The 22,675-nt window shown below is 38.2% G+C and overlaps 1 protein-coding gene across 1 annotated transcript; it reads right to left on the bottom strand.

The window, feature by feature from the left end:
* Positions 1-1,096: 1,096 nt before the first annotated feature.
* sfxn5b (sideroflexin 5b) lies at positions 1,097-21,478 on the bottom strand. Its single transcript, XM_041797727.1, has 14 exons — positions 21,355-21,478; positions 13,262-13,330; positions 10,176-10,253; positions 10,059-10,085; positions 9,896-9,950; positions 9,791-9,816; positions 9,598-9,651; positions 8,861-8,917; positions 7,269-7,334; positions 5,355-5,445; positions 4,687-4,802; positions 4,383-4,468; positions 2,518-2,635; positions 1,097-2,267 (listed from the first exon to the last, which is right to left on the bottom strand). The coding sequence occupies exons 1-14, from the start codon at positions 21,409-21,411 to the stop codon at positions 2,190-2,192; spliced, it is 978 nt and encodes a 325-aa protein (XP_041653661.1). The 5' UTR covers positions 21,412-21,478; the 3' UTR covers positions 1,097-2,189.
* Between the last annotated feature and the right edge of the window lie 1,197 nt (positions 21,479-22,675).

Raw genomic sequence — 22,675 nt, 5'->3', positions numbered from 1 at the left:
TGATCCTCTTCCTGTTTCCTGTTGGTTGGTTATTTAAGAAGTCCAAGAGCAGTAATATGATTCAAGCATGCAGAGAAAGTTTTGAGTGCAAGCAGAGAAAGTATCATACGGGCACACTGAAAAATCAGTTAGTAGCAGTTTCACACAAAATCAGGGGGTGGCAGTTTCACACTTAAGCAGAAGACGCCTGAATGTGACAAGATTGTTTGGGTTTTAAATTTTCTCTGTGCACACTCAAAATTTTCTCTGCAAAACATGATCAGTCGATGCATTCCTCTTTCCTGCTGGTTGGTTCATTAAAAAGTTTAAAAGCAGATATATGATTTGAGCATGCAGAAAAAGTTTTGAGCGCAAGCAGAGAAAGTTTCACATGGGCACACTGAAAAATCAGGGAGTAGCAGTTTCACACCAAAGCAGAAGACGCCTGAATATGAGGGGATTGGTTGAGCACCAGTGTGCAAAATTTTATCGAGCAACTTAAGATTTAAGCTCAAGCAGACTTTTTAACTCACTGAGTGCCATTGACATATATATACGTCAAAGTGTTTTTCGGCGGCTGGCACAAGGGGGCGCTCTCACGCTCCCTGTGAGTGATTTTGGGGCTCCTGGGATATGTAGTTGGAACACGGAAGAGACGGTAGATCAAAGCCACAGAGATCAGAGCAGGAAGTGGAGACACTGGGATGGAGGTAATCTAAGCTAAAAGTTCTAAATTATTCAGTATCGGCACAAAATGTCCCCCAAAAAACTGAGGGATCAAGTGGCCAGTTTCGCCAGCGGACGCTGGAAGAAACTTTAAACTTTTGTGTGAGAAATCGGTAACTCACTGAAATCGACAGCGAATCCAGCGATCAGCGCGTTCATTCATCCGCCTATGCTGTGCAAGAGGCTAAAGAATGCCGAGAGGTCTCCCCATGAGTCGGAGAAAAAAGGCAACCTCTCGCCAGCTGGATGCATACAGCGATGACACTTCAGAGACGGACTTTCCGACCCAGACTCTGAGGAATGGCTGCCGAGTGAGCGGAGCGGATCTTGTTCTCCATCCCAGAGCGATGGATGTAAGTTAACGTTAGGAAAAGGTCTTGAAAGATGACTCAAAATGGCCAAAAATGCTGGCACAAGCCACTTTCCATTTTATAAAAGGGCTGGCACTCAATGAGTTAATCACAAACAGAGAAAATCTAAGCAAAGGCGGAAGTGAAAAGTTTGAAGAACAATATGAGCCTTAAACTGAAGTCATGCACTCAAAACGTGAAAATGTGCGCTTGATTTTTGCAGCAATAATGACTCCATAGAGCAAACCCTGGTCACAACATGAATCGTTCTGTGCAAAACCTGACAGTTCATGTCTGAAGACTTTATCCTTTTCTGGATGTCTGTGAAATTTTACCAAAACATTTTGGTCACCTGTTTTGTAAAGAACTTGGTTATTTAAAAAAATAAATAAATAAAAGCAGAAAAAAGATGAATAATTAAGTCCCTAGTTTCATCTCAGCTCAAAGTTTTCATCTGATTTTGGTCCTTTCTGGTCCCCCGAACAGAATATTGTGCTTAACAAACATTTAAAGTCCCTGGTGTTTTCAAAGGTTGATATATCAAGGTTCTGTGTTTAGCACCTAAAGAGATCAAAATTCTCCCACTGAGTGAGAAAAGATACCAAAGTAGAGAGTGAATACCTGCTAATACTAAAAATAAGACACCAAATTCACTTATATTGCTCAGTGTCTCCTGGCTGTTAATGATTGGCTGATAAGTTGCTGTATTTAAAGGCTTGCTACAGCAAAACATGATATGGCTGCCTTGTGTTTATGACTTCATTTAGTCTCCTCTAAAGAGGAAAGAAAGTGACTTATTGCAGGTTTGAATTATATTCAAGAACCTTCCTCAATGGATCAGACAGCAGTCACATCAGCACTGGGTTTGCAAAATATTGCCTATTTGCAAAATACTGCACTGTATTCATTGAAATAAATGTAATCAAGTTTGAGAGCTGATTTTACAGTGCATGATCACATCTGTGCACGGTATGTTTTCCTTAATTTAGAAGGGGTTTAGAGAAGAGAAGGTTAGTACAGGATGATTTACAGGCTCCCCAGCTGTAGGTGCCCTCTGACAGCTCTTCACAATGCAGCCTTATTTCCATCCTCGCTCCCTGGCCTCTGCTCCGCTCTCCCACTCCATGCCATCCATCATAAACCCTTGTTGTAGGTCACAACCTTGCAATCTGTTGCCATGGCAATCTCCGGCTCTAGGCAAGACACCTCAATCTGCAAACAAGAAAAGGTAAATTCTGCAGGTAAAACTCATCTCCGCGTGTCTGTGAGCCTTTCTCTGAGCTTCTCTTGATTTTTAATTACGAGAAGACATCTGGAATAACAGAGTCGAAGCTTTGTGTGTCGAGGCTGTGCACGTCTACTGGTGTGTGTGTAATTTGAATTTCCTCACAGCTGCTTCCCTCAGCCAGCTGGCCTTGAATCAGCAGCGGAGGCAGATGAAGCGACCTATAATTTACTCTACCTGAGACATCTGGGGGAACAGGCTGATGGCCACGGGCAGGGAGAGGCCGAAGGTAACCAGGCACACCACGCTGTGGATGGGCAGCAACAATCTGCGGTTGCACTGCAGAAACCGAAGCCTGCACAAGTCAAGAGAGAGAAATGAAAGGAAACGTGAGTCTGCTCCGTGGATCAATCCCAGGTGACTAGTGCAAGTTATTTTTGGATCTGTCGGAAAAACAGCGAGCAGAGTTTGGGGGGAAGCTGTTAGAGGGCGAGAGATTTCTCTGTCTGTGTGGAAGTTAAAGGTGTGAGTTTCATGAGTCACTGCAAACATCTTTTTAATGTAAGACCAGAATAAAAATAGAAGCTCTGGCTCTACTGAGTTTGTTTTTTGCTTCAGAAACATATCAGGCTATAAAATGCATCGTTCTTATATTGTAACTGGCTTTGACTGTAAACTAGCACAGAATAACTGTGTGGCAAACACTTGAGGGCAGAACATATGTTGTCCTGGGTTCATGGCATGCACAAATATTTATTTATTAATCTCAGAATCAAACATACAGTACTGCCATTATAAAAGGAAACAGCAATTACAAAGAGGATAACGTTAGGGAAAACTAATAGAGTCAAAATAAAATAGATAAAAAGTCATCTTTTTTCTTTTTGTGTCAACTTAAGCTGCTTGCTCAAATTTCCTGCGCTTGTGCTAAAACCATTCTGCTCTCATTCAGGTTGCTTCTCTTGAGCGTGAAACTGACACTTTAATTTTTCTCTGTGTACACATATGAAAGTTTCTCTGCGCATGCACTAAACCTTCTCTGCATGCATGCAAAGCTTTCTCTCTGCAAGCTCAAAACTTTCTCTGCATGCACTGAAAGCCTTGTCACTGCAAGTTCAGAACTTTTTCTGAATGCACTTAGAGTTCTCACCACAAGTTCAAAACTCTCTCTGCATGCACTTAAAGCTTTCTCTGTCGGGTTAAAGCTTTCTCTCTGCAAGCTAAAAACTTCCTCCGCATGCACTTAAAGCTTCACACTACAAGATCAAAACTTCCTCCACATGTACTTAAAGCTTTCTCTCTGCATGCTCAAAACTTTCTGCATGCACTTAAAGCTTTCTCCCTGCAAGGTCAAAACTTTCTCTCCACATGTACAAATTTTCTCTGCTTGCATTCATAATTTCTCTGTGCACGCTCGAAACTTTCTCTGTGCACAACAGGCAGAGCAAACCTTGTTGATCCTATTCCTGTTAACTTTTTGTTAGTTACTTAGAATGTCTAAAAGCAGGAATACTTATTTTACATCACTGTGGCTGCAGGAAGAAGCTGACATGGAAAAAATCAAAGTGTGCTGAAAGGGGAAATAAAGCATTTGATTAATCGTGATTAAACTAAAATTAAAGCACTAGTTATGGACTAATCTAGCCATGATTAATGCTGGTATCGCTAGTAGTAATAAAAAAAAATTTGCCTATCAAATGTTTGGTCATTTGAAATTTTCAAGGATTTTTTTTTAGATATTGCATTAATATACCTGAAAAATAACATCAATTTTGGGGGAAAAATGTCCACAAAATGTTGCCCAAAAATGCATATTGATATTTTTCAGAAAGGCTTTAGGGAAATAAACTATCATACTCATTTAGAAGTCACAATTGTTTTTACCATCCTTTTAAAATCTAGAACAATTTCTTTCATTAAATATTGGGCTCTAAGTTAACAGGAAACAAAACCATGACCTCAGGCTACAGAAGCTACAGAATAGCACTTTAATTGTTTAGTGCATTACCATGGTAATTAACAAATGAATCAATACTATAGGCAACTGTCACCTGCAGGCCTGTTTATATTAATAGCACTCATATCCATATTTCTGTACTTACTTCTCTAGGTAGGACATGATGATAGGGGGCAGGACAAAGATCGGCATGGGGAGGACCACACGTGTGAAGGCTGTCTCCATGATCGCCTGGGGTAGAAATGAGAACAATGTGCACACGCTTCACTACAGATACTGCAATGAGACGGATTTAATTTTCCCTTTCAAGGGATCTGATGGTTGCTGAGTGACAGGAAATATTGCCTTTCCCATTATCAGCTGCCATCACATTAAATGACTGTCAATGTTATTGGCTGTTAAAAAAATAACGTTGCAGAGTGCATGCACACTGTGAAAAAGCTGCTTACATGTCTTGCAGCAATTTTGGAGGATCCCACCACGTTCCCGTTGTTGTCCAGCACATCTATACCTTCAGAGAGCTCGTTGTGTCTCATCAGGCCAACGTTGCAGATGTTTGCACTCGCTGAGGATGGAGATGGAAGAGATACGGTTTAAAGATTTTCAGGAAGACAACAAGAGATGGTGATTAGACCAAATATTTCTATCAAGTTATCCTGATAGAGTTTAAAACTAACCTGTACGATCGTATACAAGTCTTCATGTTGTTGACTAATAATATGACTAAAAGAGTTAGTGGACTACCTTATATCCACGAGGAGGATTAGACTGAGACTCGCGAGAAAAGATGTTTGGTTATAAAATCTCTGACTCTCTGAAGTAGGTTGGACAGACTTATTTAAATCTATACCAGTGTGGTAGTCGAACAGCGCCGCCCACCCAGGCAATACAAAACACAAAATATAGTCTACAATACCTAAAAAAAGACTAATCATATATCATATTTGTCTTGCTAGAATATTTATCTTCAAAGATCTATTTTTTAAATAGTCTAACTCTAGTCTTCCTTATGGGTAAAAGGGAGTCTGCTAACATTTTCAATCATAGTTTTAGTCAAAGAATTGAACACGGCACATTACTGACAGATTTAAACACAAAGGATCCTCTGAAAACCTACCTACAGCTGGGAACGGGACTAATCTCTGAATTATCATTCTGGTGGCAGGGCTCAGCTTGTTGGCTTTCTGAATCAGAACATTCAGTCCCACCTATTAAAGACAGAAATATATCAGATATGACTGAACCATCAGATAAGAAAAGACCAAATCTGTCTGACAGGAACATTTAAAAAAGGTTTGGTGACATGCTGTAAACCAGGCCGCCCATAAGAGGGGGCTACAGGGGGGTCAGGACAATCATGGTCCATTTTAAAGTTTATTTATGCCTTAGTGCAATATAGCATTTTTCAAGATTTAAACCCTTTTTCTTATAACAGAATTACCTTGTTTGTTGATAATGTTTACAGTGTGAATGGGCACACTGACTATACCATTTGGAAACTAATGTGAGGCTTCATATCAGCCATGATGTGCACAAAGATCAGGGTGCTAGAGAATAAAATACAAGGAACTGAAATAACTTTAAGGGGAAAATAATTACACAATTGCAGGAAAAAAAAGTCAAAACTGGGCTAGGCAAGAATGGGTTTAAAAGTGTCAAAAATGGCAGGAGAAAAGTGGTGAAAAGTGGTTACAGAGTCGCAAAAATGGGTTAAGAAAGGCAAACGGTATTAAAAATAACTAGGAAATCGTGAAAAGCAGTTAAAAAGAGTCAAAAATGGGTAAAGGTGGCAAAATGTGCAAAAAAATGTTGAAAGTGCCAGCAATGGGTTACAGAGGCAAACATCATCAAAATGTGGGTAGCTTAAGCAGTGAAAATGGTTTAAAGTAGCAAAATTGATGAAAAATGCCCAAAATTGTTTAAAGAGCCTAAAATTGTTAAAATGTGGAATAAAATTGGTCACAAAAAGTGATGAAAAGTGGTTAAAAAGTGGCACGAATAAGCACTTAGCACATCAAAAATCTGAAAATAGAGTGACACACTGTTCAGATCCAAATGAGATAACTGTTAGCCAGGATGCTAGCACCAATGCTACTAAAAAAAACAAAAATGCATATATATAATCAATGTTAAGAAAAGCACATAGGGTCAAAATTGGGTGTAAAATCCCGAAAAGTGGTTAAAAAGTGTCAAGAATGGGTCCCAGACACAAAAAGTGGCAGCCTATGTAGTGAAAGGGGTCAAAAGTAGCGAAAATAGGATAAAAGGAGGAAAAAATGGATGACGAGTGGCAAAAGACTGTTAAAGGGGCAAAAATGGATATCATCAATGCTAAGAAAGGCAAACATAATATAAAGTGGCCATAAAATCATGAAAAGCAGTTAAAAAGTGGTTAAAAAAATGTTGAAAAGTGCCAACAATGGCTTACAGAGGCGAAAATGGGCAAAAGTAGCAAAATATGGGTGGCTAAAATAGAGACAAGTGGCAAAAATAGATTAAATGTGGGAAAAAAGTGATGAAAAGTGGTTAAAAAGTGACATGAATAAGTAATTTGAACATCAGAACCCAATAATAAATTGACATGCTTTACAGCTCCAAAATGAGGAAACTGTTAGCCAGGATGCTAGCACCAATGCTAATGACAACACACATGCACTGATATCATCAATAAATCCCTACTGGACAGCGCCCATTCTCTGGGTTTTTCAGGGGTCCAGCCAAGTCTATGGGCAGGCCTGGCTGTAATGCTTCAAACTGAAAGAGTTGTTAGGTGTTGAAGCTGTAATTCTGTTTTTCATTTTCCTCACTTTAGTCACCATAAAACCTCCATCGGCTAAATCAATTCCAAACTTTAACAGGATCCTCAGCATTTCAAAGACTGTTTATTAAACATGAAGGTGGTGGTGAGATACAAATGTTTCAGCCGATGGAGGTTCTAAGTATTCTACATTTAAAGCTTTAAATCCTGGATGAACAGAAAATAGCATCCTGAAAACGGATATTGATGCTACTGAAGAAGAAACCCACTCACTGCAATAGAAACAGCGCTGGTCACAGCTCCTACGTAGCCTTGGAGAAACTTGGATGTGGGCGTAGGCTGAGGAAGGACAGGGCAAATACTGTGTCATACCTTTATGTAACATCTGATTAAAAACAACATTTACACAAGTTTTTCTCTCAAGATCATCTCTTATGAAAAGATCTGAATGAGAAAAAAGCTTTTATGTGTGGTATTTTTAGGGGAAATCAAAAGGAAATCAAAAGTACATTATTAAATTTGGAGTATCATTTGTTAGGAAGAGGATTTAGCTAATGAGAGCATGAGGCCATGTAAACTCCAGCTTCATATTGAGACTAAGAACCCAAGTTTGGTGAATAAACCATGGGAGATTTTTGACAGGAAGCTGAAGAAACTGTGTCACAGAATATACAACAAAGTCATTAGGCTGTAAATACTAGGCCTGTGATAAAAACACCAATATGGCAATACATCATCATGTGCACCTTGCTGATACAAGTACTGATTCAGATTTTATGGGATTGATAGGGCCATATACACTGTGATGGTAGTTTTATAAAATATATCCCCCATGGTGCAGTTGAAATAAAAACAGCAGGTGGCAGCAGTTGTAGAGCTGCATGATGCAGCCATAGTTCACGTCTCTCTCCTCAGACCAGTGACATGGATAGGGTTTATCTACAGCCAGCAGGCTAGAAGCAAACAAACTGGATTATTTTGGTTTTCTTCAAACAGCAGACTGTCAGGAGTTGGGTGTGAGTCATGCAAGCTGTAAGAAGGTAAAACACTGCAGCAACACGGTCTTAATCAACACGTCACCAGGCTTATTAGAAGTTAGCTACGACAGCTAGGCTAACCAGGCAAGACTGTGTCGTCCAAAACCAGCACTGAACGATGCTGTAAACTCAAAGTTTCCTTTTGACTTCTGATCAGGACGTCAGAAGCAGCGCTTTCTGCTTTACTTTTGAAGACATGAGCTGAATAACGGCGCTGATATCATCGGCTTCAGGCAGCTGCTGCAGGCAGTTTTAGTAACGCTATAATCCTCAATCGCAGGAGCTGTTTATGCAGTAAAAAGCAAGCAGTTGCTGTAATGCAAGGCAAGTAAAGCAAAAAGACACTCTTATAAATTAAAGTGGGCGCGTAGTGAGGTCGAACCAGAATATTATATGTGAATTATGAAAAACAGCAGAAAGAGGGACAACAGAGAGGGCCTTTTTAAGTTTTACTAGGATATAGATAGGATATTCTATACCTCCTCTTATATCCCCTACAATACACCGCCTTCCAAATTATTATGCAAATTGGATTTTAGTGTCATAAACATTCAATTTTTTGTTTTAGCCCAATTAAAGGAAAACCACTGTAGTGAATTCACTATAGGATATGTTTATGACCCCAAATCAACATTTATTGCAACACATGTCATATCATGAGGCTGGAGGAAACACCCAACCCTAGTTAATACTGAGAGAGGTGCAGAATGCGCTGTATACCTGCACCTGTACAGTAAACACTTACACATCCTGATTCACACTAGCTCATGTAGCAGATACATATTACACAACATATGGATCTAAATATCCACACTAATAAGCCCCTACCTTAGTAGCATTGCGGTTGGCATAATTTACACAAGCATTGTGACTCTGGTTCAACCACTGTAGAGGAGAAGAAAGCTCATTAGAGGGGAAAGAAGGTTAAAAACATGAGGAGAAAGATAGATAGACAGACAGATAGATAGATAGATAGATAGATAGATAGATAGATAGATAGACAGACAGACAGACAGACAGACAGACAGACAGACAGACAGACAGACAGACAGACAGACAGACAGATAGATAGATAGATAGATAGATAGATAGATCAGTTGTCTGGTCAGTCGGTAGATAGGTAGGTAGGTAGGTAGGCAGGAAGGTAGGTAGGTCGGTTGTTCGTCGGCCGGTCCGTAGGACAGTAAATAGGTAGGTAGGCCAGTCAGTCGGTAGGTAGGTAGGTAGAAACATAGGTATGCAGGTAGGTCGGTTTGTAGGTAGGTAAGTAAATAGGTAGGTAGGTAGGTAGGTAGGTATGTCAGTTGGTATGTAGGTAGGCAGGTAGGCAGGTAAGTAGGTAAGTATGAAGGTTGGTCAGTCGGTAGGTCAGTCGATAGGTGGGCTGGTAGGTTTCCTGCACATTTCAGTAAAACAGCAGCCAGAGAAAAAGCAGACAGAGCAGCCGCGCTTTATTTACTTGTTCAAACAGAAGAGAATTATTTGCATGTAGGCGATAAAGTGTGCCTTAAACATGTTCACCAATAAATGCAATGGGTTTACAGAACGTTGGTTATTTACAGTACCTGCCATATAATGGTAGACACCACAGTCTGATTTGGGAGGAGAAGACCGATGACCTAGATGAGACCAGGGAATAAGAGCTTATTTCACGGTAAAATAAGTCCAAAGTCTCATGTCATCTGTTCCCAAACATGACCATGTTAATGGAAATCTGCACAGCCAAGTTCAAATGTGTGATTTTTATATGGGACTTACAATCGGTGTTCCAAATGGTACATAACCTGCGTAAGCCAAGAGATGATTTTCAGTGTGAAAAAAATGGTCAACAACTCTGACAAAGATCTTCATGTGAGGTCATACCTGACATTCGGAATGGCATGAAGATCTTCTCTCCTGTGTCAGGATGAATGATGGCCTGCGTGCAGAGAGTAAGGCATCATCCTCATGCTGCACGGAGCCCACAGGCTTCAATGTATGGAGGTGTAGTCAACCTGAGCTGATGAATGACACCTGGATCACTTACCTGCTTGATCTTCTGGGCCTCCCACAGCTGCAGAGGAAAAGAAACCACCGCAGTCCATCATTAGCCTCACAATCTTCTGGGACATCTTATGTAATATTACACTTCAGTAAAGCTCACCTCAGTGTCAGGGACTCCAGGAGGAAGCGTGCCATGTTTGTAGTCATCAAGTAGTTTGATGCTTTCTTTCAACTTTTTCTACAGAGAAAGAAATTACCGGAATATAAAACTTGATGTAGTGTCCTGCTGGAGTGGGATTAAGTTTTTTTACTTGGGTGCTGAACTCATGAATTAATCCGAACTGAAGTATTTCCCTTTTGAAAACCTTTATACTTTTACTTGGTTTCATTAGAGGTAAATTGGACTTTTTATTTGAGTATATTTGTCTAAAAGTTTTTCACATTTTAGTTTCTCCAACCCTACTCAAGGCCGCCCATAAGGGGGATTGAAGGGAGAGCTATATGGGACCCAACCAGTCTGGGGGCACATGGCCCATGAAAACCATGGTCCATTGTAAAGTTAATATGTGTTTTATTTTTTTACCTGAATATAAACCACACTTATCAAAGCAATACATATCTTTCTTAAAAACTATTTGTGCCATGATGATAAGCCATCATAAAAAAGTTTCTTCAAAACAGAATAATACTGGGATAAAAATTGCAAAAAAAAAAAAAAATAGATGGAAAAGGAGGTTGAAATGGTGTTCTACAAGAAACAGAAAAGGGTTAAAATGGCAGAAACAGGCAAAAAGTGGTAAAAGGGGTTAACAGTGGCAGAAATGGGTTAAAAGCTTCAGAATAAGCAGAGAATGGGGAAATGGGTTTAAAAAGCTTTTAGAAATGGGTTAATACTAGTGGTAAAAATGGGCATGACAAATAGTGAAATGTGGTTGGATAAAGTGGCAAAAATGGCTTAAAAGTGGTAAAATGGGTGGAAAGATGGTGAAACTGGATTATAACATGGGAAAAATGAGTTTCAAGTGGCCAAAATGAGTACTAAACAGTGCTTAAAAATAGTGAAATAGTGAAATGTGGTTAAAAATGGGAAAAATGGGTTAAAGTGGCAAAAATGGGCAAAACAAAAAGAATTAAATGGTTTTAACAGAGGTTATAATGGCTTTAAAGTGGTAGAATGGGTGGAAAGGTGGTGAAATTGGATTATAATGTGGAAAAAATGAGTTTAAAGTGGCAAAAATGGGCACTAAATGGGTTACTAGAGACAGAAAAATAGATGGAAAGTGGCAGAAATGGGTTAAAAATAAAAAAAATAGGCATAACAAGTAGTGAAATTGAGTTGAAAGTGGGAAAATGGGTTAAGTGGCAAAAATGAGATGAAAGAGGCAAAAACATTGATGAAAAGAGGAAAATGGGTTAACAGTCTCAAATATGTGGTAAAAATGTATTCAAGCGGCAAAAACAGGCATAAATGTGGCAAAAATGGCAAAACAAGAAGTGATGAAAGGAGTACACTAGCAAGAATGGCTTAAAAGTGGTAATAAAAAAGGGTGAAAATATGGGGAAATTGGATTGTAAGGTGTGAAAAATGAGTTTAAAGTGGCAAAAATGGGTTACTATGGACAGAAATATAGAAGGAAAGTGGCAGAAATGAGTAAAAACAAGTAAAAATGGGCACTACAAGTAGTAAACATGTAGTTAAAAGTGGGGAAAATGAGATAAAAGAGTCAAACAATAGATGAAAAGAGGAAAGTTGGTTAAAAGTTGTAAATTTGTGGCAAAAACTAGCACAAAGTGGTAAAAGGGGTTTAACAGTGGCAGAAATGGGTGGGCAGGTAGTGAAATGGTGCAAAAAAGTGGCAGAAATGGGTTAAAAAGGGGGCAAACACTAGATCTAGGTGGAAAAAATAGTTGTAAGGGCCAAAAATGGGTACAATTGTGGTAAAATGGGTTAAAAGCTCCAATACAGGGCAGAGAGGTGGTGAAATGGGATGGGAAAATTAGCTAAAGTAGCAAGAATGGGTTAACAGACAGAAAAACAGATTGAAAGTGGCAGAAATGGGTTAACAGTAGTAAAAATGGGCATAACAAATAGTGAAATATGGTTGAAAGTGGCAAAAACAAGTGAAAGGTTACTGTGCAAAACAAAAAGTGTTAAAAGGGGTTAACAGTGTCAATAACGGCTTAAAAGTAGTAAAAACTGGCATAACAAGTAGTGAAACAGTTTTTAAAAAAGTGGCAGAAAAATGGGAAAAACGAAACGTGTTAAAGGGATATTAGTTGCAAAAATGGCTTAAAAGTTGTAAAAATGGGTGAAAAGGTGGTGAAATTGGATTATAAGGTGGGAAGAATGGGCTTATAGTGGCAAAAATGGGTTACTAGAGACAGAAAAATAGACGTTAAGTGGCAGAAATGGGTTAAAGGTAATAAAAATGGGCATAATAAATACTGAGATGTGGTTATAATTGGGGAAAATCGGTTAAAGTGGCAAAAACAGGTGAAATGTTGTTAAATGTGATTAAAAATGTCAAAAAATGGGTTTAAAGTTGCAAAAATGTGAAGAAAGGTGGAGAATGGGATTAAAAAGCAGATCTTACAAAGCTCCCGTCAGTAACGGTTGTGACCGGTCTGAGAACTGACGGTAGTCTCTACGCCAGATAGACTGTTAGATCCAGTGCATGGTTGTATTTTACATTCATCTGGAAAATGACCCATACAGCGTGTTTGAGAAGAGCAGGGCTTTTCAAAAAGTTCTCAGACGGGGACTGGACTAGCCTGGATGGATCTATGGCGGCAGGTCTGGATGCCATTTCTTTATTTAGAAAGGGGAAATAACAGAAGGACATTTTTTCTCATTTCCCGTCTGGCTTCAGATTCAGGTTTATCACTGCTCATGAATCCTTGCTAAATGAAGGCTGTTTCAGGAGCCTGTGTTTAGTTTCCTTGTCAGACCTCCACATTAGAGTAACTGGCTTTAAAAATGACTAAAGAGTCGACCTGGCTGCAGACGGCCTGGTCTGCTCTTATGTCTCATATAAAGACATCAGTGTTAATGCCAAAAAACACTTCTCAGTGTTTCACTTGTTTTGCAGCATAATCAGCTCATCATGATCTGCAGTGTTTTCATGACAGTCGTTTACTGAGAGAAATCTAAAACAGTCTGATGGAAACTGAGACTTTGTATAAAAGCAGCTTATAGTGTACACATTAATGAGCTAAATATAAAGACATCTTTTGTAAAAAGTTTACCTCGGACACAAACAGGGTGCTGGGATCAATGATGTCGATAAAATGTCTCAAACGTCCGAGGAATGAACCCTGGAAGGAGACAGAGACAAAGTTAATCCTTAATGAGAGAGACGTCCTCCCCTCTGTGAGGCCCCTTCATGTCTGCACTCATTTATCAATGCTCACTCGTTTTCTTACGTACGGACTCTTCAGATCCTCAGAAAGTATCCTGATCTAACCCCAACATGCCTGACAAATGTTTCACAAAGCTGTAGTACATGCCAAGACATCTCCAGTTACATTTCAGCAGTCTGTCATATAGGTGAGCTATTTCAGTAACGTCCTCCTTCCATTATGAAAGGTTTATTTCAATGTCAGCAGCTCCCAGGAAAAAAAAACACCTGATGTAGAAATACTCAATTACTTTTTTCATGACTTCAGGGAAACCCTTACCCAAGTCATTACTTGTGATTTTAGCAAACAGTCCAAAGCAATCGCACCATGACCCACTAATTTTTTAAATAACACAGTGAAAGTGTCCTCTTGGATGTCACAGTGGTACATAAACATGATGAAGTGCCCACTTTGGAGACCCTTTAGTACATTTTTTTCTCCTTCTTTAGTTTTTGGGCTTTTTACTTTCACCACAGTCTTCACTAAACCACCCCTTACACTCATCCTACCCCTCACAAAGTTTGTCCATGTCTATGTGTTCCTGTAAAGCGTCCTTGGGTTTCTTGAAAGGCGCTATATAAATTCAAGATATTATTATTATTATTATTATTATTATTATCGAGGCAGGACAGTGGAAGAGACAGAGGAAGCATGGAGAGAAAGAGTGGGAGAAGGCATGCACCAAAAGTCACCAAGACCAGGTCAATCCTGCAACCAGTGCAGTGAGCATCTGGCCCATGCACCTTGTCTGTGTCCAAATATTTTTGTCCAAAATTTGACTAAGTGCCCTTTAAGGTGCCCTAGAAGTGGACAATGTTTAACAAAGTGCCCTTTCAGATGTTGATTTGTAAGTGAACAACATTTGACGAAGTGCCCTTTAAGGTTCCATATAAGTGAACAACATTTGATAAAGTGCCCTTTAAGGTGCCATATAAGTGAACAACATTTGATAAAGTGCCCTTTAAGGTGCCATATAAGTGAACAACATTTGACAAAGTGCCCTTTAAGGTGCCCTATAAGTGAACAACATTTGACAAAGTGCCCTTTAAGGTGCCATATAAGTGAACAACATTTGACAAAGTGCCCTTTAAGGTGCCCTATAAGTGGACAATATTTGATAAAGTGCCCTTTTATGTGCCTTATAAGTGGATAACATTTGACTAAGTACCCTTCAAGGTGCCCTACAAATCGACAACACTTGAAAAAGTGCCCTCCTTGGTGTCCTTCAAGCAGTCAAAATGTCATATACCCTCTTAGGTGCCCTTCTATTGGACTTTACATGAAGAAGTGCTCTCTAGGATGCTGACTCAGAGGCGAAAAAGTGATAGAGTGCACTTTAGCTCACATGTAAAGAAATTGCAATAAAGTACCATATACAGTTGTTAGCTCTCCTTCTGTTTTCTCATGGCGTTGCAGTATAGGTTTGATCATAATTATCTTAGTCAGGGTTTCTAACTACTTCTGCATACAGAAATTATTTTTTTAATTATTTCCCCCCTGCCCATCAACATCCTGAATCCACTCCTAATGCAGGACAATGAACGTCTACTTTCTGTGTCCTGCAAACAGAGGAGATGCATTTAAATGTTTTTAATCAATAGAAGGAGCTCTTTAAGCTCAGATACTCCATAATATGTTGTTCAAAAAGGTTCATACAGTAAATCTATGCTGTTGCTATCGCAGTCAAAAATAAAGACTTGTACTGGGAAATGATAATGGCAGGGTAAACAGATTTGTTTCAAGCAAAGTGCTCAAAAGGAAAAGCAAAACAACCAACAATAGAGTGAGAAGATGGATACCATAGTTACACTATGAACTGAACAAGGGATCAAGATCCAACTGAAACTAAAAAAAGGACTGTCTGAGCTGAACTTTAAGGAGAATGATCAATCTTGAGTAGGTTCACTTTAAGACGAGCATTCCTGGGTTTGTATCTTGGAGCTGCTGGTCAGGCTTTTCTATTCTCATCCCCGTCTTCATCAGAATGCCAATTTGCTGAGTATGTGTGCCAACAGCCTGTAAAGGCCCCACAGCGCTTCATGCCAAGAATCTCTTTGGCAAACCGGCTAGATGAAAACACAGAAGCTTCAATCAGATTCCCTCAGAGACATTTATCAATTATGAAGGGCAGAAAATACAGTGGAACAAACGTCTTTGTATTCTGATTATCTGTTCAGCACTGGGTCCTAATAGATCGGACTGGGAACCAGATTCAGCCCCTCTAAAGCCTGCAAATAAACGCCTATCTGCACTGATTTCTGACGCGGCTGTTCCTCCATCACGTCTCCTCTCTGACAGGCCATATGTGCTGCAGTGCCGTTTTGTAAGAGTGGGGTAGAGTGAGGATCCATGTGAGGAGTCGGCTTTAATTATGCATGAGTTTCAGCTCCCCGGAGAGTACACAACAAGGCTGGCAGAGATGGAAGCAAGCACACACAAACTGAGCAAGATTTATGCTGATTCAAGGACTGGCCTAATTTTAACTGCTTTGATGCAAGTATTGCAACACCTTTATCGAGCTAGTAATGGACTCAGGGTTGGGAAAATAAAAGGGTTTATGGATTCAGATAGGCAAGATTTCTTTATAGAAAAACCACTGATGTGCAGTGAAGCTGGGCAAGAGGCATTCACTTCTCCTTCTTAAATATCAACAGAGGAATTTGTGAGGATTAGCTCTAGAGAATTCAGTAAATGATGTAAAACAAAAGGTGTAAATGAACTGCTACTGAGGCTTCTCACATGCAATATCCTGCGTTAACTGGTGTCTCCATAAAAGGCCAAATATCATCCTTACAACAAGTGGTCCAGCAGCAAAGCAGCCCCAGACCATCACACTGCCACCGCCATGTTTGACTGTTGGCATGATGTTCATGGGGACCATCAGGATGTTTCTTGGCAAATGTGAGACGAGCCTTTGTGTTCTTTTTTGTCAGCAGTGGTTTTGGCGTTGGAACTCTCCCATGATGCCATTGTTTCCCAGTGTCTTTCTGATGGTTCAGTCATGAACTCTGACCTTAACTGAGACCAGTGAGGCCTGTAGGTCTTTGGATGTGGTTCTGGGTTCTTTTGTGACCTCTTGGATGAGTCGTTGTTGCACTAACCCTAACCCGACCACTCCTGGGAAGGGTCACCACTGTTCCCAGTTTTCTCCATTTGTGGATAACGGCTCTGGAGTCCCAAAGCTTTGGAAATGGCTTAGTAACCTTTTCCAGACTGATAGACTTTAATGACTTTGTTTCTCATTAGTTCTTGAATCTCGTTGGATGGTGACATGATGCGTTTCTTTCTGAGATCTTGTAGCCTACTTCACTTTGACAGCTTCTATTTAAGGGATTTCTGGATTCAACTAATCTGGCGGTAATCAGGCCTGGGTGTGGCCAGAGAAGTTTGACTCAGCTTTCCAAAAACTGTGATTAATCACAGTTAACTCGTGATTTAACAAGGGGGGGGCAATTACTTCTTCACACAGGGCCAGATAGGTTTGGATTTTTTCCCCCTTAAAAAATTAAATAATCATTCAGACACTGCATTTTCCATTTACTTGGGTTGTCTTTGTGAAATATAAAAATTGGTTTGATGATCCGAAACATTTAAGTGTGATAAATATGCAAAAAAAAAAAACCTCAGGAATTCTGACATCCTGCAAAGATATTCAAGCAGAAACTCTCCAAAAACTCACGAGTTCAAAGGATGCAAGAATAGTGAAGGTGACATCAAAGAAGGGCTCCTATGTTAACATGGAACTTGGCCTGTTAGGATGTTTTTGATTGAAATAGCTTTGGTTTCAGTAAATATGACCTCCTAATGCTGCAAACTCAATGAATTACCATTTTCAGTTCTTTACAACCTATAAAATGTTTTAAACTCTGTCCTGCTTAATAATGTGGAACAGTGCATTTTGAGGTTTTTATTTTCTAAAAAATAACGGTTACCGTTATGAAGTTTGCTCAAAAACATTTGAATTATGCTCTAACAGCTGATGACTTCAAAAATATTCTTTCATTTGCATTAATATTTAGGAAAATAAGAGAAAAATGTCATTTACTGAATAATGTGGAAAGCGGTGTAAATTTTGATTAACTGCCCAGCCCTACCATGGACTCTACTTGCAAACAGTCAGGCCAGTCTTTTGTCTTATTTTTGCTGTTTTAGTGACTTATTTAGACAGGCTGCATGGACTTCACTCTGTGAGGAAACACCAGGAGAATAACTGACCTGGAGCCTGGTTTAATAAACAGCCTAGAAAGAAGCCTCAGAGATCCACGTGATACACATCCACCTGATAAAAGTAATAATTATGAGATTGGAAGTTGAAATCATAAAAAAATAAAAATTATGAAATAAAAGGTCAATATTATGAGATAAAAAAACGATATTATAAAACAAAAGTCATAATTATGAGATTAAAAGTCATCATTATGAGAAAAAAAACAAAATTATGAGAGAAAAAGACGATATAAAATAAAAGTCAAAATTATGATAAAAAGTCAAAATTATGAGATAAAAAGTCATCATTATGAGGAAAAAAAACAAAATTATGAGATAAAAAGACGATATTATGAAATAAAAGTCAAAATTATGAGATTAAAAACTCATAACTATGAGAAAAATGTCAAAATTATGAGAAAAAGTCATAAATATGAGATTAAAATTCATCATTATGAGAAAAAAAACTAAATTATGAGAGAAAAAGACGATATAAAATAAAAGTCAAAATTATGAGATCAAAAGTCATCATTATGAGAAAAATGTCAAAATTATGATAAAAAGTCAAAATTATGAGATTAAAAGTCATCATTACGTGAAAAAAAAAAAATTATGAGAGAAAAAGACGATATTATAAAATACCCGAAAAACTACCAGGATCTAACTGATGAACTCATATGCATATATGTAAAAAATTCTACAAAAACAAGGAAAGCCCAATGTTTTGCAAACTATTCCAAAAACATTAAAACTCAGATACTTTCAAAATGTGCAAAGCATAAAATTTCTGCTTCTGCTGCTGCAAAAATGTATAAATCAAACTGGTATTTAGACTCACACTTCAGATTATGAAACATTGCACCCTCTGCTGTTTTTAAATTGCATTAGGACACATTGCAATTTAATCTAAACTTCGGATAACTGCCCAGCCCTACCATGGACTCTACTTGCAGTCAGGCCAGTCTTTTGTCTTAGTTTTGCTGTTTTAGTGACTTATTTAGACAGGCTGCATGGACTTCACTCTGTGAGGATACTTGCAAACAGTCAGGCCAGTCTTTTGTCTTAGTTTTGCTGTTTTAGTGACTTATTTAGACAGGCTGCATGGACTTCACTCTGTGAGGAAACACCAGGAGAATAACTGACCTGGAGCCTGGTTTAATAAACAGCCTAGAAAGAAGCCTCAGAGATCCACGTGATACACATCCACCTGATAAAAAGTAATAATTATGAGATTGAAAGTTGAAATCATAAAAAAATAAAAATTATGAAATAAAAGGTCAATATAAAAAAATAAAAATTATGAAATAAAAGGTCAATATTATGAGATAAAAAAACGATATTATAAAACAAAAGTCATAATTATGAGATTAAAAGTCATCATTATGAGGAAAAAAACAAAATTATGAGATAAAAAGACGATATTATGAAATAAAAGTCAAAATTATGAGATAAAAAACTCATAACTATGAGAAAAATGTCAAAATTATGAGAAAAAGTCATAAATATGAGATTAAAATTCATCATTATGAGAAAAAAAAACTAAATTATGAGAGAAAAAGACGATATAAAATAAAAGTCAAAATTATGAGATAAAAGTCAGTGTCAAAATTATGATAAAAAAAATTATCAGATTAAAAAAAAAAAATTATGAGAGAAAAAGACGATGTTATAAAATACCAGAAAAAACTACCAGGATCTAACTGATGAACTCATATGCATATATGTAAAAAATTCTACAAAAACAAGGAAAGCACAATGTTTTGCAAACTATTCCAAAAACATTAAAACTGGGATACTTTCAAAATGTGCAAAGCATAAAATTTGTATAAATCAAACTGGTATTTAGACTCACACTTCAGATTATGAAACATTGCACCCTCTGCTGTTTTTAAATTGCATTAGGACACATTGCAATTTAATCTAAACTTCGGATAACTGCCCAGCCCTACCATGGACTCTACTTGCAGTCAGGCCAGTCTTTTGTCTTAGTTTTGCTGTTTTAGTGACTTATTTAGACAGGCTGCATGGACTTCACTCTGTGAGGAAACACCAGGAGAATAACTGACCTGGAGCCTGGTTTAATAAACAGCCTAGAAAGAAGCCTCAGAGATCCACGTGATACACATCCACCTGATAAAAAGTAATAATTATGAGATTGAAAGTTGAAATCATAAAAAAATAAAAATTATGAAATAAAAGGTCAATATTATGAGAAAAAAAACAAAATTATGAGAGAAAAAGACGATATAAAATAAAAGTCAAAATTATGATAAAAAGTCAAAATTATGAGATTAAAAGTCATCATTATGAGGAAAAAAACAAAATTATGAGATAAAAAGACGATATTATGAAATAAAAGTCAAAATTATGAGATAAAAAACTCATAACTATGAGAAAAATGTCAAAATTATGAGAAAAAGTCATAAATATGAGATTAAAATTCATCATTATGAGAAAAAAAAACTAAATTATGAGAGAAAAAGACGATATAAAATAAAAGTCAAAATTATGAGATAAAAAGTCAAAATTATGAGATAAAAAAAAAAATTATGAGATTAAAAAAAAAAAATTATGAGAGAAAAAGACGATGTTATAAAATACCAGAAAAAACTACCAGGATCTAACTGATGAACTCATATGCATATATGTAAAAAATTCTACAAAAACAAGGAAAGCACAATGTTTTGCAAACTATTCCAAAAACATTAAAACTGGGATACTTTCAAAATGTGCAAAGCATAAAATTTGTATAAATCAAACTGGTATTTAGACTCACACTTCAGATTATGAAACATTGCACCCTCTGCTGTTTTTAAATTGCATTAGGACACATTGCAATTTAATCTAAACTTCGAATAACTGCCCAGCCCTACCATGGACTCTACTTGCAGTCAGGCCAGTCTTTTGTCTTAGTTTTGCTGTTTTAGTGACTTATTTAGACAGGCTGCATGGACTTCACTCTGTGAGGAAACACCAGGAGAATAACTGACCTGGAGCCTGGTTTGATAAACAGCCTAGAAAGAAGCCTCAGAGATCCACATGCTTGTGTTTTAGTCTGCAGCTTCTCACTGCATGTGCCACCAGGAGAAACGTGAAGGTCGCGTTATCTTCCAGGGCTGATCCGATGCAAATCAGTTTCAGAGGACGAAAAATTGAATGATTGGCTTCAGATAAGCACGGACAGCCCATTCATCTCCATCACTGTCAGTCTGCCGGAGGAAATCCTGGAGCAGGTTGAAGTTTGGTGGATTCATGTGCAAAGGGATGCGCAAATTCCACTCGCTCTGAAAAATTCAGAATAAGACGAATCTTTGTCATAAAGAGTGACTGAAAACGGCTGTGTGCAGACTGACGTGCACGCTCTCAGCATCTTGGCTGCAGACCTGAACACTGTGATATAATCTTTGACGGAGCTGCACCGAGGAGAAGGGTGTGAAATCCCTCAGAGGAGATGATAACCAGCGGTAAGGCTCCGCAGAGAGGCTTTTATTTCCTCTGATAAAACTGCAACGACACTACAACAGCCATCAAACTTGTCCAATCACAATAGAAGTTCATTAGCAGAGGGAAGTTGTAGCGGTTTCATAACAAAGCGCCGATCAAAGGGAACTTTGTGAGCATCCAGAGCAGCAGCAGGAGGAGGAAGAGGAGGAGGAGGAGGATGGGGCTGTTTTTCACCCTCAAAAACACTAATGTCACTAACGAACATTTCACGGAGCGGAGGGAACACTCACCTGGTCGTATCGGGCTCCTCCGAGCTGGAAAGCAGGACATGCTGCAGACTCCGCCATGACAGCCAACTGTTTATTTATTAATGAAGTGGATCCTGAACGGATTTTCAACTAGAGCGAACTACAGTCAACGTGAAAGTAGTGAAGCGCCGAGCCGCGGTGCCTGCTGGGAGCTGCAGTCGCCTCGTTTACATTAGCAGTGGCAAAGTTGAAGCGCATGACTACACATCCCAAATAATCGATCAGGTGAAAGCTGTTACATAACTGTTCGGATTGATCTTGAGAGAGATAACAGTTGATGTTGACCGTTTTTACCCAACTGATCAATGTGTGGAAGGGGGCGTGGCCAGAGGACAGAAGGACGTCTGTGGGGAGTGTGATCAGCTGGACATCAGCTGGAGGTCCACTTTCCACTGAAACAGCTCTGATTTATTTTATTATTAAACATCTCTGAGGTCTAATTTGTGGTGAAATATCTCTGAGATCTACTTTAAATAAAATAAATGAAAGCGTCAGTGGCCTGAAGCTTAGAAAGGCTGATATTTATCAGCCAGCTAGACACTTTCATCACAACCATGTCATTCAGAGACCATGGGCAGCAAACTGCTGTTAACAATCAATAAAATTCATGAGTTTTTATTTGAGCTCATTTTATGGATGACACCGGTCTTACTACAAAAAAATAAAGTCATCATCACACTGTAGAAAGTTACTTTAGTCTAGCTTTTATTCATAGTGAAGTACTGCTGTTGTAAAATAAACTAAAGGATATCTCTGTTGTCATTTTTGTGACTGTATGGTAAGTTATATTCTAGACATGATCTTCAAACTTCTCTTAATTATCGTAGTTTAAAACCTTTGATTAATCTGCATAATCACCACACACTACATTCAGGTAGTAAGCACTTTTTTCAGTGTTGTAATGTTGCAGCCTGATGCTACGGTCACATTGTTTTTTCAAGAGAGGCAATTACTTTTCACACAGGGCCAGATAGGTTTGGATTTTTTACCCCTTAAAAAATTTAATAATTATTCAGACACTGCATTTTATATATATATATATATATATATATATATATGTTTTTTTCATTGATCTACATCCAGCACCAAGGAGGCCAATTTCCGTTAAATGAAAAGAAAAAATTGTGAGAGTAAGGCCAGTCTTGGGGGGAAAAATCCTAAGTCATATGTATGAGATAAGAATTTGAGATTTTGAGATAAAAAAGTCAAATTAAGAGATAAAAAGTCATAATTATGAGATTAAAGTAAAAAAATATGATAAAAAGGCAAAATTATTACATAAAAAGTCATAATTAAAAGATTG

Source organism: Cheilinus undulatus, linkage group 10, assembly GCF_018320785.1.
Source record: "Cheilinus undulatus linkage group 10, ASM1832078v1, whole genome shotgun sequence".
NCBI lineage: Eukaryota > Metazoa > Chordata > Actinopteri > Labriformes > Labridae > Cheilinus > Cheilinus undulatus.
This window is presented reverse-complemented; position numbering and strand designations above follow the sequence as displayed.